Source organism: Neofelis nebulosa, chromosome 17, assembly GCF_028018385.1.
Source record: "Neofelis nebulosa isolate mNeoNeb1 chromosome 17, mNeoNeb1.pri, whole genome shotgun sequence".
NCBI lineage: Eukaryota > Metazoa > Chordata > Mammalia > Carnivora > Felidae > Neofelis > Neofelis nebulosa.
Genome location: NC_080798.1, coordinates 13361371 through 13387490, shown reverse-complemented (window position 1 = coordinate 13387490; position 26120 = coordinate 13361371). Strand labels below are relative to the sequence as shown.

Genomic DNA, 26120 nt, shown 5'->3' with positions numbered 1-26120 from the left:
ATCCTGCTTGGGATTCTGTGTTCTTCTCTCTTTCTCTCTGTCTCACTCTCTGAAAAATAAATAAACATCTAAAAAAAAAAAAAAAGAAGCTGTATAGGAGTGGGGAGCACACAGAGGGAAGGGCCGGACATCCCCAGAAGCATGAGCTATAGGAGCAGGGGGCCTTAGGAAATGTTTGCCAGACGATGTGGAGGCGGTGGCCTCATGTGCACAGCTGGACCTGCCCATTTGTTCACCGGTGTTTTCTGACTTGTATTCCCACAGCAGAGGCTGTGGGGAGGGAGGGGGAGCTGATGTGAGGGTTGAGGCTGGCAGAGGGGCTGGGTGTGAGGGAGCAGGGAGAGCAGGGGGAGGTCCGGGATGGAGGGGAGGCTGTCCCAGGGGTGGGGCCTCACTGCTCTGGAGCCGAGAGGGTGGCTGGTACCACGATTGAGAGAGACCCCACAGGGAAGCTAGGGTGCAAAAGAAGGGCCAAGGCGGGGTGCCTGCGGGGCTCAGTCAGTTAAGTGTCTGACTCTTGGTTTCAGTTCAGGTCATGATCTCACGGTTCGTGAGTTCGAGTCCTGCATCGGGCTTTGCGCTGACAGTGTGGAGCCTTCTCCCTCTCTCCCTCTCTCCCTCTCTCTCTGCCCTTCTTGCACTTTCGTGCTCTCTCTCTCTCTCTCTCTCTCTCTCTCAAAATACTAAACTTTAAAGGAAAAATAAATAAAAATAAAATTAACAAAAAGGCCCAATGAGGCAAGGCTGTGCAGGGCTCTCCCTCAGCCTCCAGCCCCTCTCCCTCCTGCAGAGTTTTCCCAGAACACTTGGTGGACCCTGTGATGGTCTTCGTCAAGCTGGGACATTTCATCCTTCTCTTTGGTGACTCTGGGGTCGGTCAGCCCTGACTCTCCTCCTGACTTCACCCCCTACCGCTTCAGGTAGTCTATACCTTCATCTATAAAATGGGTCTAATAATCCCACCTTGAAGGCCTGTGGGAGGATTGCATGAGGTAAGAAAGCCGCCTGCTTTCCCAGCATGAAAGGCATGCTCTCCTTTCATCCTTGATAAGATAGCACCCGCCATGGCTGATATGTCAGTGCTGTGCCAATTCTTGGCTTCTGTTAGTCTTCCCGACAGCCCTGAGCTCGGTACCCTTCTGACCCTCATGCCCACCATATTGTGGTTTTCATTTCCATTTCCCATTTCCCTAACAGGCAGGTTGACCACCTTTTTTGCGGTTTATTGGCTATTTGACAGTTGTCTTCTTTTTAAATGTCTATTTATTTATTTTGAATGGGGGGGAGGAGGAGGGAGGCAGGGAGGGGCAGAATCCCAAGCAGGCCCCGAGCCGTCAGTGCAAAGCCCTACACGGGGCTCGATCTCACAAACTGTGAGGTAATGACCTGAGCCAAAATCACGAGTTGGACACAACCAACTGAGCCACCCAGGCGCCCCAACAGTCTTCTTTTGGAAAGTCCCCCATCCAAGTCTTTTTTTTTTTTAATTAAAAAAAAAATGGGGATATATGACCTTTTTACAGATTTGTGAGTTATTTCTATTTTCTGGATACAAGTTCTCACCAGATACGTGTATTGCAGATATCTTCCCCTTTGTGGCTTGCCTCTTCACTTTCAATCTTTTGGTGAAAGGGGAAGATTTTTAATTTTACTAAAGTCCATGTATCCATGTTTTCTTTTCCTTTTTGATTAATGCTTTTAGAAGTTATAATTTTTTTTTTTACTGTTTGTTTATATTTGAGAGTGTGTGTGTGTGTGAACAGGGAAGGGGGAGAGAGAGAGGGAGACACAGAATCCAAAGCAGGCTCCAGGCTCCGAGCTGTCAGCACAGAGCCTGATGCGGGGCTCGAACCCACGAACCACGAGATCATGATTTGAGCCGAAGGCAGACACTTAACCTACTGAGCCACCTAGTTGCCCTGATGCTTTTAGAATTTAAGAATTCTTTGCCTACCCCAAGGTCATGAAGATAGTCTTCTATTCGTTTTCTAAAAACTTAATCATTTTACCTTTTACGATTAGAGCTACAATCCACGTGAAGTTGATTTTTATGTACCATGTGAGGCAAGGGCTCAGAATATTTATTTCACGTGGATGTTCAATTGAGCAGCACATTTATTAAAGATGACCATTCTTTCTCCTTCACCAGTCTCACCTTTGTGATAAAGCATCTTCTTTTTTAATAGTAAAGATTTTACTATTTTTAAGTAATCTCTACACCCAATGTGGGGCTTGAACTCACAACCTCGAGATCCAGAATTGCACACTCTGCCCACCGAGCCAACCAGGTGCCCCTCAAGTATCTCTTTATGTGTGGGTTTCCAAGCTCCCTGTTCTATGGCCAGTTTGTCTATCTTTGGTCCAATAGTACATTGTTTCAAATACCATAGCTTTAAAGCTTATTTTATTTATTTATTTTTTTAATGTTTGTTTATTTATTTATTTATTTATTTATTTATTTTTTAATTTTTGAGAGAGAGAGCATGGGCAGGAGAGGGGCAGAGAGAGAGGGAGACACAGAATCTGAAGCAGGCTCGAGGTTCTGAGCTGTCAGCACAGAGCTCGATGCGGGACTTGAACCCACAAGCTGCAAGGTTGTGACCTGAGCTGAAGTCGGATGCTTAATTGAGCCACCAAGGTGCCCCATCAAATACCATAGCTGTAAATTAAGTATTAATTAATACCCAATACGGTCAATTCTCTAGTTTCTTCTTTAGGATTGCTCTGGCTTTTCCTGACCATTGTGTTTCTGTATACATTTAGATATCCTACTTCAAAAAATTTTAATATTTTAATATTTAGTATTAAAATTTTTAATTAAAACAATTCATCATATCAAGGAAGACACACAAGTTAATACAAACCTATGTAAAATAGAATCCAAACAGCACATGTGGGTGGGGAGTGAAAAGCCAGGCTCCTTCTCCCTTCAGGCGCCCATTTTTTCCCTCAGAGGCCACATCCTTCCAGAAGCTTCTATGCATGTACAAGCACTCAGTCTTTCCTTCACAAAGAGTAGCATATTGTACACGTTGTTCTGTGGCTTTTTTTTTTCTCTTAATATATCCGATAGAACTTGTTATTTTAGTAGTTGCCTAGGAGTCTTTGATGACATCAATAATCTTTTTAACCTGTCCCAAATTAGGCTGTTGCAGTCTTTGTTCCCACCGGGAGCTGTGCTGCCATGATTCCGTCGGGCGTACATTTTATGTACAGATGCGCAGCCATTTGTGGGATGGATTCTTAGAATCAGACTTAGCACCAGCCCACTGTCTGCAGTACTTCCGCAGAAGGCTCTGAACAAGTCTGAAAACCCTGAATGAGCGGCTCCATAAGACCCTTGCTTCTGATGGTCTGGGGCTCCCTGCTGAGTCCTAGATCGTTGTTTTCGGATCTTGACTTGTGTTCACAGGCCCCAGTCTCTGTTTCTGACTCTTTAAGCTCAGACCCTGATCCTGAGACCTTGAACCCAGATCCACCACCCAAACGCCTCAGCCTTGAATTTGGAGATCAGCTGAGCCCTGGTGGAAGGAACAAGGGCTTCACTGAACGTGCCCGGGAACCGGGTTTTGAGCCCCAGCTTCGCCCCACCTTCCCTCCCCACTGCCCTGCTTCACCGCCGCGTAGCCTTGGACAAGACACATGACCTCCCTGAGCTTCCCTGCTCTGTATATCGAAAGAGCTTGGGGAGAACCTCCCAGCTCTAATGCTGGGTCCGGCCTGGGTCCCCCATCTGTCTGGCTTCTATGCCGCTCTCTGGTTCTGTCCACCTTGGTTCTGTCTGGCACGGGGCTTAAGAGCAGAGCTCTGGAGTCAGACCAGCTTGTCCATCTCGGCCTCTTACTACTTCACTTCTTGGGACCTCAGTGTCCTCATCTCTAAAACAGAGGTAATAATATCGACTTCCCACGCCGACAGAATAGCTGTCACACAGCAAGCCTGCAAGAAATTCTAGCTACCGCTGCTATTATTAGGATTATCTCACATTCCTACTCCCAGTTCCACAGTTTTGGGCTTGGAAAGGCAGCTTCGTTGGAGAGTGAGAAGCACTGATTTCCCTCCATCCCACTACCCCCCAGCTGTGGGGCTTGGTGTGGTCCCAGAATCCAGAGCCTATAATAAGACCTGGCCTCATCGTCCCTGTCGCTGTGTAACCAGTCGCCTCACTTGACCTCTGTGAGCCTCAGTTTCCACATGTGTAAAATGAGTCTGATGATGCTTCCGGTGTGAGGTCAGTGCCAGGAGTTAAAGCGATTCTTTCCAGCGAGCACATGCAGTGCAGGGGCTGGGCACATAGCAGGGATTCCGTGGGAGGTAACCATTGTGGAGATTCTTGCCAAGGCCTCCCCCCCCCCCACCTACCCCCGCCGCTGTGTCCTGAGTCCTAACTTCCTTTGTGCCTAAGTCTGAAGTGACACTATACAAACACCCGTTCAGACAATAACCGTGTCAAGATAAGATTCCCTTTTTGCTGACATCATCTTCATGTGCCTCGTCTTACTAGCCCTTTGGCACATTTCCTCTGCCTTTGTGCTTATTTGGTGCATTGGGGGTCAGTAAGGTTTGCTGGAACCCCTCAGAAATAAGCATCAAGGTAGCAAACCTCTGCACAGTCCCAGGTTATTTGTTTAGCCTGCAAAGCATCACAAAGATTGGTATTTGAATGTGTGTGGTTGTTAACCTTTATAATCAGGACGTTTTACCAAACAGCCGAGGTTTCCAACATTCTTGACATTGGGCCATCTGGCATCTCAGGCCTGCTTCCCTGGTGGTGGTGGTGGTGGTGGTGTCGGCTGGAGCTAAGTCCTGGTGGCCCTCTGATCCCGTGCTAGCTCATCAAGTCAGTTCAGTGGGTCGCTACTGGTCGTGTAGGAAAGCGAGGTAGACCAGGACAGAAAATAATCAGGGTGTGCTGCCCTTAGTCACTAAGGGTGTGGACCATTTCAAGGAACAAAGTCTATTTAAGTGCCTGTGTGCGCGCACGCATGTGTGGCTCGCATTGGAAGGTAAAATGTATTTCTTACTGTGAGGTCCTAGTCAGAAATCTGAAAGCCCCTGTTCCAGTTTGGCATAATCTCCCAACAGTGTGATTCACTCTTAGGTTACTAACGCGCCTCCCCTGGTAGGCATTTGAGTTTGAGATGATTGAGCATCAGGTTGGCTGGTGGAGATTAAAACAGCTCCCCGTGATCTGCCAGAGGGGAAGCCGTGGCCCTAGCTTCCAGGCCCACTCCGCACCCTGAGCGTTTGTGCGCAAGGAACGGATGCGGTGACTCCATCCCGCAGCGCGGTGGATTCCTGATCCGCGCTCCCCCAGCAGCCCCTGGACGCCCGGGCCCTGACCTCGCTCCTCTGCTGCTTCCCAGGAGAACCCGTATGTCATGCGGCGGCCAAACTTCCAGGCCCTGTCCGGGAACGAGCGCTTCGAGGGCTTCTGCGTGGACATGCTGCGGGAGCTGGCTGAGCTGCTGCGCTTCCGCTACCGCCTACGGCTGGTGGAAGACGGGCTGTACGGGGCGCCCGAGCCCAACGGCTCCTGGACGGGCATGGTCGGCGAGCTCATCAACCGGGTACGGCCGGGCAGGGTCTGGGGAAGGGGGCGTGGCCCAGGTGGGTGTGGGGAGGCCACCAGCCAGTGGCACTTCAGCCAGCCTAGCGCCTAACAAGAGGTGCGCCGTGTTGCTGTGCCCGGTGAGCACCATGGGGCAGGGCGCGGTGTGGGGGATGAGAGGCGATGTGTCACCTCCAGTGGCCTGCTTTGCCTTGCCAGATGCTCCCCTAATGCCACCTTGGCTTAGCTGGCTCTCAGAGATGTTTTGGGTGAACAGAAAGAGACATGGAGCTGGAATCGGACAAAGACTGAGGAGGTCGAGAGAGGCTTCCTACAGGAGGCGGGGCTGGGCCAGGAGGACAGGGGTAGCGTTCGCTGGTGCACTGTGCCCCGCACCTGCTGGGAGGGCCTCACACATGGCAGACATCAGGGCTGCCTGTTGAACTCATTTATTGAGCACCTACTGTGTGCCTTGCACCATGCTGGGCGTAGGCTATAGCAGTAAGCACAGTGGACCTGCCTGGACCCTGCTCGCAAAAGCTTAGGGTGTCCTTAGGATGCAGGAACGCAAATGACCACAAGACAGCCTTTGGGGCTGTGATGGAGAAAATTCAGAGAAGGGACCCAGAGGAGACTTCCGACTCAGCCAGGCATCCAGGGAGGCCTTCCCAGAAGAGGTGACACCCAAGCAGATTCCCAAGGTGTGTGAGGCAGTCAGCAAGGTGAGGGGATATGGGAAGAAGGGAATGTGTTCAGAGAAGAGGAAATGGCATTTATAGAAGGGGAGTCAGGGTGAGAGAGAATGGGCTCCCCTGGAAGGGCCTTGAGTGTGGGTGGGATTTGGATGAAGGGGAGGAGGGGACAGGCAGGGGTGTGGGAGGTGGTAGGCAAGGGTGCTGTGGAAAGAGTATTTTGTTGGAGTCAGACCAGTCTGGGTTTGAATCCTCAGGTGAGTTGTCTCTCTTTCCTGAACCTCTGTTTTTCCCTGCCTAGGATGGGGATAAGGAGGCCTCATGGGTCTGTCATGAGGGTTTTGGGAAACAGGGACAGTACCGCACGTGTTGTTTGTCAGAGGCAGGGGGACTCAATATGTGGTTCCTCCTTGTATTTATTCTAGGCAGGAGAAACCATGTAGGTGAACGCCTGGGGGCAGGGCTGTGTCCTGGAAGACAGGCCCCAGGCTTGCGGCTCGCCTAGGGCAGGTGCACAGAGCAGGGACCTGTGGCCACGAATAGTCACGGAAGCCTTGACATTGGACTTGGCTGAGGACGTCCAGGATCCTCACCCTCCTGTCTCCTCCATCCCATAATTCACTGCATCCAAACCCCTGAATGTCACCAGGGTAGACTTGAGAAGGCCACTTTGCTTAACAAGGGCATTTATTCCTCAGGGCACTGATTTTCAAAAGCTGTTTTGACTGCAGAACCTTTTTTCCCAATTGAAAGCACTCTCAGAACCCTTGGACAAAGCCGAATAACTCTGGTGGAGGCAGAGTGGGGGTGTCCCTGGAGTCCTGGTGGCTAGGTCTCTCCCGCCTCACCCCAGGGGCAGGCCCGAGGCACTGCCCCACAGCTGCTAGTCTGTTTGAAAGCTTCTGTCCTGGGTGGGTTTGAAGGGCCTGAGGCCAGAAACTGAGAAGACAGGGGGCAAGGAGAGCTGGTGGCCCAGCTCCCACCAGACTGGCCTGCTTCCCCATGACCTCCATTTCCACATCCTGGTCCTCAGTCATGTAGGCTCAGAACCATTCATTCATCGGTGTCCCCAGAAATAAGCAGATTCTAGGAGAGTAGCCCCTGACTTAACCGCCAGTGCTTCAGGCCTACCTGAGGGGAGGAGGCTTTGGCCTGATGGTGTCATCTGGGGCAAGCATAAGACAGAGGCCAGGAGCTTTTCTGATGGGCTGCTGTGATTGTGGTCCTGAGTCCTGTTTGAATCGTGGCTTTGCGGCCTATTAGCTGTGTGACCTCGGGGAAGTTACTCAGCTTCTCTGTAACATCATTTCTTCAACAGTATAATTGAGGAAATAATAGTCACTAGTACGCACAGCTGTCACAAGCATGAAACGAGTTATTCCTGGGGCTTAGAATAGGGCCTGGCAGGTAGTGGCTACTATAAGCATGTGCTCTATTCTGTATTCTTTTTCTTTTTAAATTTTTTATGTTTATTTTATTTTTGAGAGAGAGAGAGAGAGAGCGCGCGTGCAAGCGGGGGAGGGCAGAGAGAGAGGGAGACACAGAATCTGAAGCAGGCTCCAGGCTCTGAGCTGTCAGCACAGAGCCCTATGTGGGGCTCGAACTCACCAACCGTGAGATTATGACCAGAGCCGAAGTTGGACGTTCAACCGACTGAGCCACCTAGGTACCCTTCTATTCTGTATTCTTATTAACGTTCTTCCTACCAGCCTGGCCAGCACGTGCATATATTCACGTGTTTGTTCTCAAACCAGCTAGCATATACCTGGGCCTACTGTGTGCCAGGCCTGTGCTGTACCCTGGGGATACAGTGGCCAGGCCTGGCCTTGCTCTTACTGAGCAGGTTAAGAGTTGGGCCGTCAGTAGGAGGCTCCTGGTATGTGTCCCCAAGATTTCAACTGGCTCAAGTGAGGAAGCCGAATCACTTGGGCTGGAGGGTCAGCAGGATGGCCTGCAGGGGGGGAGGGGGATGGCAAAGGGGGGACAGGGGGAGGGCTTGGTGACTGCCTGGGGCGGGGGACGTAGGAGAGAGGACTGAGCCTCTCCGTTGCTGGGCAGCTGGGTGACGGCGGTGACATTTAGGGAGAGAACACTGGAGGAGGAGCAGGCTGGGAACACGAAGGGTGGGCGGGGCTTGGCCCTGCAGAGGCTCAGCTGCCTGCCTGCCGTGGGATGGCCGAGTACACGGAGACTCGTGCGGTACTCGGGTTCTCCCGGCCGCAGCCACAGCAGCAGCCTTTGTTGACGCCACACCACACGCCCGGAGGCTTTTCAAGTGTTACTTAATGATCCTAACAATCACTGTCCTCCCACTGCTGCTCTGGGGCTCAGAGGCGAAGGGATTTCCACACCGCCCTCCCCTCCCACGGGGCTGCAGCCAGGTGCCTCCGACCTCAGGTCCTTCCCAGACACCCAGCAGGTACTTGGAAAGCTCAGAGTGGACAGGATGATGCCCACTCACGCTGGCTTTCTGAACTGTATTAACCCCACCCCATGAGGCCTGGTCTCAGCCCAGTTTTCTCTAATGGAAAGTGAGGCACCAAGGTCCCATGTCTAGGCCACACGGCTAGTGACCGGCAGAGCCAGGGCTGGCCCCCAACAGGCTGGCCCAGAACTGATGAGTGACTTCCAGATGGAAGCCAGCCCGGGGCACCGGAATCTTCCCAGTCACCCCACCTGTCCCCAGGCCGGTCTTGAATTCCGGTCCGTTTATTCCACCCAGTGGCCACTGCTGGAATTGGCCTTCTCCCTGTCCTCGCTGTCGTGGCCGTGAGTTCAGGCCCCGGCCCCTTGGACCAGCCTCCTCACTGGCCTCTTGGCCTCCCAGCTCTCTCCCTTCTGGTTTGTCCCCCACTAGGATCTTCTACAATGCCAGTCTGACCTGTCACTCACACGTTGTAGCCATAGTGCCCCACACCATAAAGTCTGTGCCCACAGGCCCCGCCCTCAAGGGCAAAGCAGATATCTTAGGTTGGTCCAGGGAAGCAGACTCTGATGTGGAGATTAGCAGGCAGGAGGCCCCCTTGGAAACCAGCCTTGTGAGGGAGTGAAGGAGCCGGCCTGGGCAGAGTTAAGACTCTGCAGTTACGACTGGCCCTGTGGCGGGGGAGCTGGAGCTCTGGAGCCGGAATGGCCTCAAAGACAGCCCCCGAAGTGAGGGGCCAGGACTTTATATGCCCCACCGGCCCGTCATTGGAAGGGGCTGTCCTCAGGGAGGGTCAGTGCCTTGGGCGAGGAAGCTCTTCCACCCACAGAGCTGAGAGGGATCAGCCACCAGCACCCTTGGCAGCTGGGGCAGTGAGTGCCCCATCCTGAGGGACGGTCGGGGTGGCCTCCGCGGAGACCCCCTACGGCCAGGAGCTAGTTACAAGTCAGGCAGAGCCAGCCTCAGGCGCCCACGTGATCCCCGCGCAACAGGTCGCCTCTCTGAACTCAGTGTCCTCTCTTGAAATGGAGATTAAATTACTGCTGTCACAGAGTCTTGTGGGGAGTGGGTGAGGGAGAGTACAAGGTCCCAGAGCAGAGCCTGCATCACGGGGCCTTGCGGGTAAGGAGTTTGGATGTTATTTTCTGTTTTCTTCTCTTCTTCCTTTTGATATTTATTTTTGAGAGAGAGAGCGTGTGCGCACACGTGCGAGCAAGGGAAGGCCAGAGAGACGGGGAGACAGAGAATTCCAAGCAGGCTCTGTGCTGTCAGTGCAGAGCCTGATGTGGGGCTCAAACTCACGAGCTGTGAGATCATGACCTGAGCCAGAGTCAAGACTCAGGCGCTTAACCGACTGAGCCACCCGAGTGCCCCCTGGATGTTATTTTCGTTGTGTGTGAAGCCAGTGGAAGGATTTACGCAGGAAATGTGACGTGATCTCATTTGTTTCTGCTTTATTTGTTGAGGTAAAATTCATAGCATGTAAAATGAACCACGTTAACGTGTATAACTCAGCGGCATTTAGTATATTCACAATGTTGTACAACCACCACCTCTACCTAGTGCTGAGACATTTTTGTGACCCCCAGAGAAAACCCCATACCCATGAAGCAGTCAGCTCCCATTCCCCCTTTCCCCAGCTCCCAACAACCACCAGTCTGCTAACCCCTGCCACCAATCTCTCTGTCTCCCTGGATTTACTTATTCTAAATATTTCATGTAAATGGAGTCATCCAATATGTGGCCTTTTTTGTGTGGCTTCTTTCACTCAGCGCCACGTGTTCAAGGTTCATCCACGTTGTAGCATGGATCAGGACCATATTCCCATGTAGGGCTGAATAATGTTCCATTGTACGGATGTATGACCTTAATTTTCGAATCATTTAAAAATGATCACTCCGGCTGCTCTCTTGAGAAAGAGCATAATGGGAGAAGAGTAGACCCAGGATGGTCCATTTAGAAGTCCACTGGAGGGTTCAGAAGGCAGAAAGAAGGTGGCTTATACTCCAGTGCTGGCCATGTTGGGTGTGCTCACGAGGGAAAGAGTCAAGGGTGACTGCGGGATGTGGCCTAAGCAGCTGGGTGGGTGGTGAGTCTGGTTTCCCCCATGGGGAGGACGTGGGAGGAGCTGTTTGGTGGATTTGGGGAAATAAGAGTTGTCTCTGGGCATGGGTTGTTGGAGGTGACTCTCTGAAATTCAAGAGGAGAAATACGGATTTCATTGTGCAGCTGAGCATGAATTATTTAACTCATCCCCTGTTTGGGTGGTTTCCAGTTTTTGCTAGTGTAGACAATGCCACCATCAACTGGGCTGTGGATCTGTGGGTGTCTTCCTGGAGGATAAACTCCAAACAGCGGAAGCGCCGGGTCAGAGAGCGTGAATGATGTTGTTTAAGCGGAGACTGCCAGATGGATGTTCGAAAACGTTCCGCCAATTTGTATTCCCACCAGAAGTGCACGAGAATGTCAGATTTCCCACACTTTTGCCAACAAGAGGTATTATCAATCTTTAAAAACAACAACAAAAAAAAAAACCCCAAAAAACCTCTGCCGATCAGAAAGGCCAAAAATAATACCTAAATGCTTCAACCTAAACAGAGTGTTACATAGCTGTATACTAATCCCCATGTGGATAGACTGTGATTTAGCGAAGCATTTTTTTTTTTTTTGTATTTAGTTGTTTTCAGGTATTTTTATTTGTCTTTTTTTTTTAAATTTTTTTTCAACGTTTTTTATTTTATTTTTGGGACAGAGAGAGACAGAGCATGAACGGGGGAGGGGCAGAGAGAGAGGGAGACACAGAATCGGAAACAGGCTCCAGGCTCTGAGCCGTCAGCCCAGAGCCCGATGCGGGGCTCGAACTCACGGACCGCGAGATCGTGACCTGGCTGAAGTCGGACGCTTAACCGACTGTGCCACCCAGGCGCCCCTTTTATTTGTCTTTATGCACTCAAGCACGGTCTGCATTGCAGCTGATTAGAACTGATTCTCTGAATAGAATGACTAGGTAAAAGAGGAGGTCCCTTCGTATGGCTTTTGTTCTATATTATCCAGCCGCTTTCCAGAAAAGCTTACAGCAGTTTCTATACAGGCTCCCCCTCCCACAGAGGTTTGTCATTGGCTTTTAGATAGACAACCCCCACCCCTGCCCCACTGCCTGCTGTCATTTTAATTAATTAATTAAAGTTTTTAACGTTTATTACTTTTGAGAGAGAAAGAGCGAGCTGTGTGAGCCGGGGAGGGGCAGAGAGAGGGAGACACAGAATCTGAAGCAGGCTCCAGGCTCTGAGCCGTCAGCACAGAGCCTGACGCGGGGGTCGAACTCACAAACCGCGAGATCATGACCTGAGCCGAAGTCAGACCCTTAACCAGCTGAGCCACTCAGGTGTCCCCCACCATCATTTTTATAGATGGCGGATCACTTTGATTTTTCCTGGTGGACCGCAGCAGGCCTTATGTGGTCAGGTGATAGATGGAGTCTGAGCCCAGCTCCACTCAGAATGGGTCCGATAGGTCCTCAGACCCACCCTGTATTTTCCGTGGTCCCACTTGTATAATTGCAGCCAGCAGAATCCCACACTGGCTCGCTGACCCGTGGAGTCGGAGCCGTTACCGTAAAAGAACCAAGTGGAAGCCCCTAGAATTCCCCGTCCTTCCCAGGATAGTAATCCAAAAGCAGTTCTGCGTCCTTTGGGGGAATTGCAGAGATTAGTGCCGCCATTAATGGCTTGAAAGAAGCAGAGGTAGTGATCTCATCCCCAGTCAACTGGCCGGTTCGGCCTGTGCGGAAGGCAGATGGATCTTGGACAAGGACTGTGGGTTATTGTAAATGTAATCAGGCGGTGACTCCGATTGCGGTGGCCGGACCAAATTAAGTAGCTTTGCTGGAGGAAGTCAACACAGCCCTTGGCAGCTGGTGTGAGCTACTGACCTGGCAAATGCTTTTTTTCTCCATAACGCTTTCTGAGGTCCACCAGGAGTCTTCTTCAGTCTTGCCTCCGGGTGATACCTGTTTCCTTGCTTTCTGCCATCACATAGGCCACAGAGAACTTGATGTTGACAGTGCACCCGGGGCCACGCTGGTCCGCTCCACTGGCAACATTACACCGATCAGATCTCGTGAGCAGGAAATCGCATTTAAGGGGGTTGGCAGTAAACGTGCTGTTGACATCAGCCGGTCAGGATCCAATCTGGAGACAAAAATAGCACCAGGTACTTGAATGGAATCACAACAGCTACTTGAACAGAGAGGATTTGGTGTAAAGAATTGTTACCTGAATGTAAAGTTGTTAACCAGATAACTGGAAGGGTAGGAAGCGAACTAAGGGATCACGGGGTGGCAGGAAGCAGCCACCGTCCTGAGGGCCTAAGGGGACAGGGGAAGAAGTTGGAAAGATTAACACTTAGAAACTCAGACAAAGGGCCCCACGGAGCGGAAACTCAGACTTCTGAGGAAGGGGGTGCTGTTTGTCTGGTACTGGTGACGTCGGGTGGGGCTTGGGGATTTGGGGATAAGTTGTGTGCTGGTTCAGCCCATTTACTAGAAACCCACACGGCTTTTCATTTTGAGGGAGGCCCAGAGCACGCGGAGACCGCTGCAGGTGCCAGCTGTGTGCAAGCTGATCTACCACCTGGCCCCGATGACCCAGCAGATCAGGGACGTGCAGAGTGCTGGTGGCAAATAGGGACACTGGCACCTGGAGGTGACTCACCAGACCTCTGGGGTTTGGGAGCGGATTGTGCCCTCTTCTGCAGACTAACTGTTCTCCTTTTGAGAAAGTGCTCGTTACTGGGCCCTCCTCGAGACTGAACGGTGCGTGACCCTGCGGCCCGAGTGCTCTCGTGACCTGGCTGTCGTCATTTCTGCGTCAGTCAGGGTCCTCCCAGGACACAGGTTGTCCCAGAGAGTCACTCACTAGGAACCAAGTTGTTAACTAGGTAACTACGAGGGTAAAAGTCGAATTCCAAGGCAGGCCTCAGCAAACTTTTTCCTGTCAAGGGCCAGATAGGAAGGCCTTTTGGCTTTCAGACCATACTGTCAACAACTACTCAACTCTTGTGCCGGATGGAAAGCAGTCATAGGCAATAAATACCTAAACAGTTGGGCCCGGGAGTGTTCCAATAAAACTTTATTCACAAAATCAGGCAGATGGACCGGACTTGGCCTGAGGGCCGCAGTTTGCACACCCTTGCTCTCCAGGTGTCATGGAGGTTGCAAGGCGGGAAATGGCTGCTTCCCTAGTTCTGAAGGAACTCTTCTTGAGAGAGAAGAACCGAAACTACTGGAAGCTTAAGAGGCAGGTGCTTGCTGGCTGGCGCTGGCTTCCCGGAATGGGGCTTGGTGAGGCCGGTGAGGCCGGTTCTACAAATGCAGGGAAGCCACAAACTGGATTAAATGCTGCCCTGGGAGGATCCACTGAGAGCAAGCCCAAAGGAGCAGGCAGGTCCCTTCTTCCTCCAGCCTTGCAGCGTCCCGCTATCGCCCCCTATTGGCAGAGTCTGACAGAGCTGATGGCAAAACAGAAACAGCTGGGATAGAGGGCTTTTGGGGCTGGGGGACAATCACGAATGCTTTGGTTGGTTGGCCTGTGGGCATTTAGACAGCCCTATCTATCCCATCATTTCTACAGGTGGCTCATCCTTTGGATTTCTCCGGATTTCATTCCAGAGATTAAATGTCAGGGTCCCCTTGTGGAGGAAAATCTTCTTTAGGAAATCAGTGACTATGCTAGGAAATTGAGGGTGAGGAGGAAGGAGGAGGACGAAGTAGGAAAGGGGGTTCCAAAGGCTCTGAAAGGACCTTAGAAGGAGCTTGCAGTTTAAGGATGGGTCTGTCCTCCAGAATGAAACCCAGATCTGACCACCTAGCCCCACCCCAAGTATCTCCACGGACTTCCTTAGCCCCCCAAGACGCCCACTTCCACTCTCGCCCCTGTGGTCTGTTCTCACGGTGACCAGATCACGTCATCCGCCTGCTCACACCCTCTGATGTGACGTCCTCTGTTGCCCTTGGAGTAGCATCCAGCCTCCATCCCATGCCTGCCCAGCCCAGTAGGGCTCTGTTCCCTGCTCTGCTGCATTGTTGGCCCCTCCCAGGGGCTCTGGCCACCCTGGACACTGCAAGTCCCTTCCCATCTCGGGGGCTATATGTGCTTGTCCCTCAGCCTGGAACTCTCTCCCTAGTTCTTCTCGGGCCTCGCCCCACACTTCCTCCACATTTGTACTCCAGACCTCCCCGCGGTGGGGAGTGCATCCAAACCAGCGTCTCCCAGCAGGCTCGATCACGTTGCCCTGCTTTGTCTTCATAGCACCTGACATTATCGGTTTACATTCACTGCTGGATTCCCCAAGCTGGAATCGTGCTTGGTCGGTGGTGGGTGTTCTGCAAACATTTGTCAAGTAGGCAAATGAATGGATGGACAGACAGAATGGGCAGCGTGGCTGCCGCGGGGGGTACACGGAGCAAGATGGTGGGTGTCTAAGTCTGCGCTCCTGTCACGGGATACCACAGATGGGGTGGCTTGTAAACAACAGACATTTATTTCTTTCAGTTTGGGAGGCTGAGCAGTCCTAGATCAAGGTGCTGGCGGAGTTGATGTCTGGTGAGGGCCCTCTTCCTGGCTCATAGCCATCTTGCGGTGCCTCGTATGGTGGAAGGGGTGAGGGAGCTCTCTGGATGGAATGGGATAAGGGCACTGACTCCACCCTCGTGCCCCCCTCACCTCCTAAAGGCCCCACCTCCTCACACCATCATGTTAGGGGTTAAGATTTCAACATGTGAATTTGTGGGGGGAACACAAACATTCAATATATAGCAGGGGGTGAGGCTGGTGAGGTAGTGAGGGGCTGGGTGGGGCAGGGCCTCAGGGGCCCGGGTGAGGAGTTTGGATGGCAGAGGAAGGAGAATGAGAGTTGTTGCTGGGTTTAAGCAGGACTGCTGTGACCAGGCTGTAGTTTCTGGGGTCCCTTGAGCCGTTGGCTGGACTTTCCAGTCCTGAGATGCTGGCATCTGGGCAGGAGGAGGGAAGCGATTCCAGAGGTGTTAGGGGAGCAGAATCAGGACAGCTTGGGACAGAAGTGGGGGGTGTGAAGGGGACCCCAGGCAGAAGCCTGGGACAACGCTGGGGACAGGGTGGGGGCCGAGTTTGCTGTGTGTTCACAAGAAGTTCAAGGACCTGCTCACTCTAGTCATTTGCAAAGCACCCATCTCCTGAGCTCCCTGGGACCAGAGAGGAGTTGCACACCTGGACCCTGTCCTGAGATGCCCCCGGCCATGGAGGGTGGGGACAGCGGACAGGTGACACTCCTCAGAGGGGGACCAGTTCTGAATCCTGGGGTCAGCCACATCCAGGTACTTACCCTTACTATGTCTCTGTTTCTTCAATGGTGGGAAGGACAGGGTCCCTCTGGGGACTATTGTGGGGAGGGGACGCCCCAAAATGGTGGCCATGGGGTACGTGCTGTGTAAGTGTGAGCCTTTAGACCCATGTGCGGCTCCATGAAACACGGAAGGAGAGCTATCTCTGTTTGGGAGGCTCTGGGAGGCTCCCTGAGGAGGGGTGACATTCCCAGGCTCTCAGCAGAGGAGACAACGATGCATCTACCTGGCCCTGCTTTTGCACGTTTGGTAGCAGAAGCCGAAAAGCAAACAGATCTTTCCAAACTGAGCTCAATGCTGTGATAGATCAAGGGGGGTCTGGCATGTGGGGAGCCCATAGAAGGTGCCGCAGAGGAGGGAGGGAGCAAGGGGACCCTGTAGGAGTGGGTGGGTCCAGTTCTGCAGGGCAGAGTGGGGTGCCTCGGGCGGAGGAAGTGGTGTATTCAGGGATGTAGAGGCCAGAGAGCAGCTGGCGCAAGAGGGAGCCAGAGGCCCAGGGATACGGTGGGAACTTTAGCAGCCCTGGGTGCCGTCCAGAGAGGCGAGGCTTGGCCAAGCTCCAACCGTATTTGTTGGGAAGCTCCATGTAGGTTGTGCCTAACCAGATAGGCAAGGAGCTTGTAATTTAGTAGGAAAGACAGTCCGTTAATAAGCAAATGGCAGGGTCATCTTCACTAGTGCTAAGCAGGATATAGAGCAGGGTAATGGGGACACCTGGGTGGCTCAGTCGGTTAAGCGTCCAACTTCCGCTCAGGTCATGATCTCATGGTTCGCGAGTTCAAGTCCCGAGTCAGGCTGTGCGCTGATAGTGCACAGCCTGCTTCAGATCCTCTGTCTCTCTCTGTCCCTCCTCTGCGTGCTCAATCTGTCTTTCTCTCTCTAAAATAAATAAACATTTAAAAAACAACCCAGGGTAATGGGTAATATGAGAAAGAGGACCCGGGGTGGAGGTGAGTGCGATCTGGATGCCACTCTGGGGAGGGCTGAAAGAGTGAGGTATGAACTAAGCCTCGAATATTGAGGAAGAGCTACAGAGCACATGCAAAGGCCCTGAGGAGGGGAATGAAACTGCATTTTGAAGAACAAAAGGCAGCCATTGTAGCTGGAACCGAGTGGGTGAGGGGAAAGGGCATGAGGTGAGGCCAGCATGCAGGTGGGTCTCACATCACCTGGGGCCTCTTGGCTGGAAAAGGGCTTTATTTTAGGTGCAGTGTGAAGCCACCCAAGAATTTTAAATGGGACTTTCCCTTTGGACTGTGGTATTCTTTTTTCTTTTTTTTTTTTTAATTTGTTGAACATTTATTTATTATTGAGAGACAGAGAGAGACAGAGCATGAGCATGGGAGGGGCAGAGAAGGGGGGAGACACAGAATCGGAATCTGAGCTGTCAGCACAGAACCAGACACAGAGCTTGAACTCACAAACCGCAAGATCATGACCTGAGCCGAAGTCAGACGCCTAACCGACGGAGCCACCCAGGCACCCCTTGGACTGTGGTGTTCTGAGTGGTGGCTGGGGGGCTGGTGAGCTGGCTAATGAGGTTGTCAGGAGACAGACGTCGATGGTGGGGGCCTGGAGGGGGGGATGGAGAGAAGTGGACAGATCTGAGTTGTGTTTTGCAGCAGAACCACTACGCTTACTGCTAGAGGAGATGTGGAGAATTCGGGAAAGGGAAGGAGCAGGTTTGGCCTTGGTGTGAGCCTTAGGTGAGGTCTCCAAGTGGGTGAGGAGGCTAGTGAGCAGAGCAAGGGATGGGACAGAAAGGAGCTGGGAGCCCGTTAGGGAGGAAGTGGGGTCCTGGCACCTGACCCAGGGACCAGCAGTGCCCTCCTGAGCCCATCTGAGAAGCCACTGCCTCCTGCCTTCTGAAATGGAGACTCGGGCCCCTGTGGAGGGCCCTCCCAGGGCACACCTCCCATGGGCACCTATAAGTAATAGGATTCCTGTGTGAGCTGACGTTGTTCCTGGCAGTTCACATATTAGTCAGAAGAGTGGCAAGCGCATAAGGAGGGGCAAAATGCTCCTTACTGTCTCCATCGAGGAATTCCCCCAATCCAGCCAGGTTTTGGGCCCCTGCCACACTTCGCCGCCTCTGGATTCTGCTCTGGGGCTGTGCCCTCTCCCTGCCCTCAAGTCACCCGGAGCCTGGTGCCATCTCCCTCCCCGCCCCAGTTCTGTCCAGACCTGTATTACCTCATGTGTGCCCAGTCTTAGCCCCTCCTGGGTGAGTGTGTGTCTCCTCCTGGGCCAGTCTCCTGGGACCTCTGCTCTTATTTCAGCCCTGCGGGTGGTCTCTGCTTGAATTTGGAGTCAATTCTGGGGCCCGGTTGAGGCCTGGGGGAGAGTCAGTATGCCTGGAAGGGATATCCTGGGAGCCGGGTCCCAATCCCAGGACCAGGAGAGCCGTGTGAGACATCTTGCCCAACCCTCATCCCCATTTTGCAGATATTCAAACTGAGGCCCCGAGACGTGGAAGCCCCTGCCCGAGGTCACCCAGCGAACTCAGGGCAGAGCCGGGGCTCCCCATTCCCGCACCGGGCCCTTCCCAGCGCCCTGCCTTGCCTGCTCCGTCATGTATGTATGCATGTGAGGGCTGCGTGTGCCAGTGTGTGCCCCGCGCCTCCCGGGGAGGCCCTTCCGCCGTGTGTCTCCGCCCCTCCCCGCACTGTGGACAGGGCATGAGTCTGTCCGCCTGCACCTGTGTGGGTGGTGCGTCCCTGGGTCAGCCTGTGTCTTAGCACGTGTGTGTGGACGTGGTGTGGTGTGCACACATCAGTGGTGGCAGAGACATGACCGTGCGCAGTGCTCACGGGTGCCATGTGTGTGTATGTCTGTGTGGCGGGGAGGGTGTGCGGAGCGCTGGGTTTTTCCCCAGTCTTGTGTCCAGCCCACAGCTGAAGGCCGGCCGAGTCCTCTTGAGCTGGAGCAAAGTGAGCCTTTCGGATCAGCGTTTCTGGGCGTGCCAGCCAGACCCTAACCCAAACCCTTCTGCGCGTCCCACCCCACCCGCTCCCCACCCTCGCCACCTCAGACCCGGACCCCTGGCGCCCCTCCCCCACTCGAAACCCCGTGCAGCTCCCCCCAAGGTCATTCCCTCCGTCGGGCTGGGCGCTGGTCCTGTGTCTGGGGGGCGCCTTCGTGCACACACGTAGGTCGCCAGTGCCTGCCGGTGGCAGGAGAGTAGAGGTCCCACCTCTGCGTTAAGGTCCCCAGCTCCTGCCTTTGCTGACTGGTACCTTTGCCTCTCTGAGACTCAGTTTCTCCATCTATAAAATGGGGCTAGCAGTGGCCCTCTGGGAGCTGTTGGAAGGAGGATTCAAGGTAATCTATAGAAAGTGTTACCTAGTGTGGAGCCTGGTGCAGAGTCGGCACATAGTACATGCTCCGAGTTGTTGACTCTGAAGACAGAAGTGGAAACCAAGGCCTGACAAGGGCCCTGAACGGGTCACCATCCGGGCGTCTCAACACCAATGCCAGGCTGTCTCCAGGACCTGGGTGGTGGGGGTGGTGGAAGATATGTGGGTCGGTGGGGGGTGTTGTTAAAGCAAGGCCTTAGCAATGAACTTGACAGGATGGGGAGGGGCGGCTGGGCCGGGAAGAGGCCTCGGGAGCCTCTTCCGGCAGATGCCGTGAGGAATTTTATTTGTTTGCACTAAAATTCGGTACCCAGGCCTGGGCCATTGGTGGGCCAGTTTTGGGCCCAAGGTGCCATTCTGGACCTGGCGTAGGCTCCTGGCCCCTCTGTCTTCATCCTTTCTCTTTGCCGGTCTCTCAGCTTCTGCTGATCTCTCTCTCGAGAGCCCTCTCGGGGCGTTTCTCCCTAACTGCCCGTCTGTCTCCCTGGCCCACCCCTCTGCCCCCGCCCTGCTTCCCCTCCAGCAGAAGGCAGACCTGGCTGTGGCCGCATTCACCATCACAGCCGAGCGGGAGAAGGTCATCGACTTCTCCAAACCCTTCATGACCCTGGGGATCAGCATCCTCTACCGAGTGCACATGGTAGGGCTCCCCTGGAGACGCGGAGGCTGTGGGGCAGGAGCCTGGTGGCGGGCACGACACCTGTGTCCCCAAGGGCAGCAGAGGCTGCGGGCTGGACCTTGATGGGCCGCTCGGGCTCATGGGCGCCTGGCGAGGCGGGGGCTGGGGATGCAGCCGAGGTCAGGGTGGCTCCGGGCCTCACTCCCTCCCCCCACAGGGCCGCAAGCCCGGCTACTTCTCCTTCCTGGACCCCTTCTCCCCTGCCGTGTGGCTCTTCATGCTTCTCGCCTACCTGGCCGTCAGCTGCGTCCTGTTCCTGGCCGCCAGGTGAGTCCACTGCCTGCTGCCCGTGAAAAGGAGGAGGGGAAGAGGCGTGGGCTGGGGCCTCCGTGACTGACCTGCCTGCACATTCTGTCTGGGCCTCTCCCCTCCCCCCCACTTCCATTTTCTCTCTCTCTCTCTCTCTCTCTCTCTCTCTCTCTCTCTCTCTCTCTCTATTTCTCCCTCTGTGTCTCTCTATACATCTGTTTCTGCCTTTTCTGTGTGTGTCTCTCTCTGTGTTTCTTTCTTCCTCTTCCCTCTGTGTGTATCTCTTTCTGTATCTGTCTCTCTTTTCCCTCCTTTTTCTCACTGCCCCCCCCCCCCATCTCTTCACATCATGGTGTCTTTGTCGCTTTCCTCTGTTTTTCTCCTTTTTTTCTCTACCTTGGCTCCATCCACCCCTCGCCCCCGTGTCTCTTCACAGGCTGAGCCCCTACGAGTGGTATAACCCACACCCGTGCCTGCGGGCACGCCCCCACATCCTGGAGAACCAGTACACGTTGGGCAACAGCCTCTGGTTCCCTGTAGGGGGCTTCATGCAACAAGGCTCGGAGATCATGCCCCGGGCGCTGTCCACACGCTGCGTCAGCGGAGTCTGGTAAGAGGCCTTCTGTCTGTCCCAACCTGGGTGGGGAGGGCCCCTTCCAAGCCTGGGAGGATTCTGGTCCCCCTCCGGCAACTGTGTGGCGGGGAATGGGGTGGAGAGAGCTGAGCCCCAGCTCTGCCCACTACTAGCCGTATGACCTTGCGTAGGCCACATCTTCTCTCCATGCCTCAGTCTCCTCATCTGAAAACTGGGGATAAAAATCCCCATGCCGCAGGATTCAGTTGGGCTGTTGCAGAAAAGTACTTCTTCTGACGTGAGAATTATAATTGGAACAGCATACGCATGGCTATTGCTGACTCGTACACGCGCAGGCAGTCACAGAGACTTGGGGCAGCCTGCACGGTCCAGGGACACATACTCCTTGGGGAGTCCCTTGGGGATCCCAGGAACCTGGACAGAGCCTATTTAGCCCCCATCACAAGCTCCAAGAAGTCACATGTCAGAGACCAGACACTGTCAACTTGTGTCTAGACCACGGTTTTTTAAATATTTGTTTATTTTTGAAAGAGAGAGAGAGCCGGGGAGGGGCAGAAAGACAGAGGGAGACACAGAATCCGAAGCAGGCTCCAGGCTCCAAGCTGTCAGCACAGAGCCTGACACGGGGCTTGAACTCACAAGCTCATGACCTGAGCTGAAGTTGGACGTTTAACTGACTGAGCCACCCAGGTTTTTTAAACATTTGAATTAGTTGGCAACATTTAAAAATTGGGCAAATCCATTCACAAAGCCAGACTTCTCACTCTTCTTGAAAATTCAGGAGCACCGGATAGGCCAGCATCTTCCTGGTCTCACGCATGAGAGGGCTGAGACCCCGTACTCCTCCCGAGGCAGGGCCAGGCCGAGCGGGCTCTCTCCCCGGGGCCACTCACCCCGGTGCCACCTGAGCCCAGCCTCCTCCCCAGGCCCTTGTGGGAGAGCGTTTCTTCCTCCCCTCCTCCCTGTCAGTTAGAATTCACGCATCGACAGTCATTCACCAGATGCTTCTCAGGCCCCTCCTTGTGCCAGGCACTCAGGTGAAGAATCCGGCCTCGAGAGGCAGAGGAACCCAGAATAAATAGCTAAGCAAATAAACAGACACGGGAACGTCCCATTTTGTTCCAGGAACAAGTGAATCCCAAAGACATTGTCTCATTCAAAACTTGTTCCCGACTAACCTTGAATGGGTGCAGGTTTTTCTGTCCCAACTGAGTGGGACGAACTACCACAGAGCAAGTTGTCGGCGGTTCGCTTGGCCCACTGTCTTTGACCCTTTTGGGTCTCGATGACATTTTTTGGGAATGGCATCATTTCAAGTGTTACATACCCTGTATTAGTTTCCGATCGCTGCTGCAACAGGTTACACAGGCTTAGTGGCTTCAAACAACATAAACCCATAAACATCATATGGGTCTGGAGGTGAGAAATCGGAAATCTCACTGGGCTAAAGTCCAGGTTTTGGCAGGGCTGGGTCCTTCTGGAGGCCCAGGGCAGAATCCACTTCTTTGCCTGTTTGGGCTTTTAGAAGCCACCTGTACTCCTTGGCTTGTGGCCTCTTTCTCTGTCTTTAAAGCCAGTAGCATTGCATCCTCGTTTCTCTCTCTGTGGCTCTAACCTCCTTCTTCCACTTATAAGAACTCTTGTGATACCACTGGGCCCACCCAGATAATCCAGGATAATCTCCCCCAACTCACATTCCTTAACTTGATCATTTCTGCAAAGATCTTTTTACCCTATAAGGGGACAATACCTCATGAGTTCCAGGGTTTAGGATGTAGACATCTCTGAGGGCGGGGTGAGAGGAGGAGCTTTCTTCTGCCTCCCACATACCCCAGCTGCAACCTACCGACATTGTCAATGTCACACACCTATCAACATGCATGCAAACTTCTAAATGAAACAAACAGGGCACAGTGAGAGAGAACAGCAGGGAACGTGGTCACTCCGGGAAGCCCCTTTGAGGAGGGGACACCTAGGCTGAGTCCTAAAGGCTAAAACAGAGGTGTCCACGCCCAGGAGAGGGAGGAACATTCCAGACAGGCCAGAGACCTGATGTGACAGAGACGGCCACATCCTCAGGCCAGGTGGCGGACCGGTGACCTCCTCTCTGCAGGCCGTCCCTTCTGCTCCTGGGTCAGGGACCTCTTCAGCTGGGCGTTCTCCGCCTGTACCCATCACCGTCACCCTGGAAGCTCCCAGTCACGCCCCCTCTCACTGGAGACTTTGACCCCAAGCTCACTCTCGTCTTCACTCTCAGCCCTCCCACACATTCGCTCGGTGAGTGGATGTTTCAACAGATGTTTGTTAGTTTTCAAATGTGACCCCAGCACGGTGACTCGGCAGTCTGGGGCCAGTATCCTAGGGGACTTGGTTGCCGGAGGGCCCTGAACCCACCTCCTGAGCCCCTCATCTTCAGTGTGCATTGGGGTCCCAGCCTCCTACAGGCACACCCAAGGGCTCGTCATCATTCAGGACAGCTCTGCCTCAAAACCAATGTGTGTGTGTGTGTGTTTTCTTTTATTAATTAATTATTTTGAGAGAGAGCGTGAGTGGGGGAAGGGCAGAGAGAGAGGGGGGACAGAGGATACAGAGTGGGCTCCACAATGACCGCGCAGAGCCCGATGTGGGGCTCGAACTACAAGGTCATGACCTGAGCCAAAGTCAGACACTCGAATGACTGAGCCACCCAGGCGCCCTTCAAAATCCATGTTTTTGAGGTTATGCCTGACCTCAGCCCCATCCTCTCGGGCTCCTCCTTGGTCACTCTCGCAAAGTAGTCGTTGGGGCTCCCTCTTTCCTGTTCCCTGAACCCTGCGTACTTTCAGGTCCATCCACCTCAGGTAGGCTCCTAGGCCATGTCTTCAGCCACTCTTTTGCTGTTTTCCTCAACTCCTCCTCAAGGCGTCCTGTCCTCAGAGTCCTCCTGGCAACCTCAGATCTAGCCAGCAGCTTGGCTCTCCCTCCCCTGGCCCCCACCAGGGTCACATAGGACCCCCTTACTGACGCATCCAGTACATGCATATAGGCCACCCTCCTTCTAGAAACTCCTTGCTTCCAGGCTGTAGTGGCCCTCTGGTTCCCTCCTCCCGCTTTGGATCCTCTGTTTCATTTCGCAGGGGCGGGGGGGTGGTGGTGGTGGTGGTGGTGGTGGTGGTGACCACCCTCGCCGTCTCTCACAAGGAGCTCCTCATTCCACACCAGTGACGTGACAGTGCCTGCAGACCCAGCACCCTCATTTTACGACAAACATTTTATAACATCTGCTTTCCTACCCTGATGAAATTCAAGGGTAATATATCTCCTTACACACCTACGTACACATGTGATTTGAAACAAATCGGTAATACGCCCTAATCGCAATACAAAAGGGGAAAAGGGGAGTGATCTATGATAGAGTAATAGGATAGTGATGCATAAATGCTTGGGCGGGGCTGTGCTAGAAGACAGAACGCGGGAGTCAGGTGGCTGCATTCGCTTGTAATGGGTACATTGGAAATTACGAGAAGGGAGACCATTTAATAGAATCATGTGGACACCTGAGACTTGACGATTTGAGCTATTCGGTAAATGAGTGTGTTTGCACAAACACAAATCACCATGCACGTGGCGATTTACTAACACAATTGTTCCAAGAGTCTTGATTCGGTGACTCAGATACCGTGAGCAGGGCTGCTGTGTCAGAGGCCTGAGCTCCAAACCGGTGAGGGGTTCTTGGCAAACTTTCAAACACAAGAACATCTGGTTGTTCCTCAATCTGAACAATGCACGCGTTTCTAGAAATTTCGGTTTCTGTTTTAACCATGCAGACATTTTTTTGGCTTTTGTCTACCAAGCAGTGAGGGTCAGAGTCGGGTACTGGATTTTCCCTGTTGTTTAGACTGGACTGCATTGCTGGACACCTGCCCCCACCCAACAACACCAGGAGCCACTAGAGTGCCCAACACCTAACCACGCGTCTTCGTCAGACGCCTCCCAGGGGGCTCTCCCTGCCGGGGGGCCACCACTCTGTACGCTCCGAGGCCTTCTCATCCAGCCCTGGTTCCCCTTGCATTTTGTAACTGATGCTTACCAAGTCCTCACCTCCAGACCCTCCCCATGTGTGCTCTACAGGCATCCCCAAAATAGCTTGTCCAAAATGGAGTGCACATCCTTGCTTCCAATTCGGGCTCCCCATCTGTGTCCCCCTGCTCTGTCCCCGTGAGCGCCCCCCCCCCCCCCGCCCCTGCCCAGTCATTATCACCAGTCAGCCACGCTGTATCCTTGGGGTCAAGGTGGTACCTGCTGTGTATTAGGCACTGAACAGTTTTGTCTTGAGTGAATGACATTGGCCCTTGCAGTGGGTTTGAAGGGACTTGGTTTCTGGAGAGTTGTGTCAGACCCTGGGTCTTTGCGTGTCGGGTTTTGATTTTCTTTTGCTGGAGGCTATATTATTCATCCCTCTGTCCTCTATTCCACCCCACCCCAGGGCCTAGCACAGCGCTGTACATGCGTGCTCGGCAAAGGTTAGCTGCTGTGTTTGTTACTATCTGCTGGAGGGGGTGAGTGGGTCTGGGAGGCTCTCCCAGCCCCTCCCTGTCTTCATGGCCCACAGATCTGGACTATCTGCAGGGAGCCCGGCCACGCTCACCTGCCAGGCAGGAGGCCAGAAAGGGTCAGGGTAAGACAAGTGGTTGCTCTTGGGTTCCATCGCAAGGCCAGCGGGTGCCTCTTCTCCCAAGTCACCAAGATAGTGAGCGCACACACGCACGGTGCTCCTTCTGTGTCAGATGTGGCTCACTCTTCCCACAGCCCTGTGAGGGGCAGCCTGTGACTGTCTTAGCTCACAGGTGAGTCCAAAGTCACACAGCTAGGCAGTGATAGACCCAGGATTTGGGGATTTTCCAGAGATCTTTCTGTTATTGATTTCTTGTTCAGTTCCGTTGTGGTCAGAATATTCTCTGTAGGATTTTCATCCTTTGAAATTTATTGAGACTTGTTTCATGGCTCAGCATATGGTCTATCCTGGTAAGTGTTCTGTGTGCATTTGCATAGAACGTGCTGTCAGTGGGCGCAGTGTGCTATAAATGGCAATTAGGGCCAGTAGGTTGATAGCGTTGTTCGAGGCTTCTATACCCATACCGATTTTCTGTCTGCCTGTTCTATCAATTATTGAGAGAGGGGTGTTGCAATCTCCACCTGTAATTGTGGAGAAATTG

At 53.3% G+C, this 26120-nt stretch overlaps 1 protein-coding gene across 5 annotated transcripts in view; it reads left to right on the top strand.

Moving 5' to 3' along the window:
- Positions 1-26120, top strand: part of GRIK5 (glutamate ionotropic receptor kainate type subunit 5) — a 58090-nt gene that overhangs the window by 18845 nt on the left and 13125 nt on the right. For 4 of the 5 annotated variants that reach the window (XM_058706985.1, XM_058706983.1, XM_058706981.1 and 1 more), the window contains 4 exons: positions 5367-5570; positions 19926-20042; positions 20239-20348; positions 20767-20940. In XM_058706985.1, the coding sequence (XP_058562968.1) occupies positions 5367-5570; positions 19926-20042; positions 20239-20348; positions 20767-20940 (605 nt within the window). The remainder of the gene's footprint in view (positions 1-5366; positions 5571-19925; positions 20043-20238; positions 20349-20766; positions 20941-26120) is intronic. The other variant, XM_058706982.1, reaches the window with a different exon arrangement.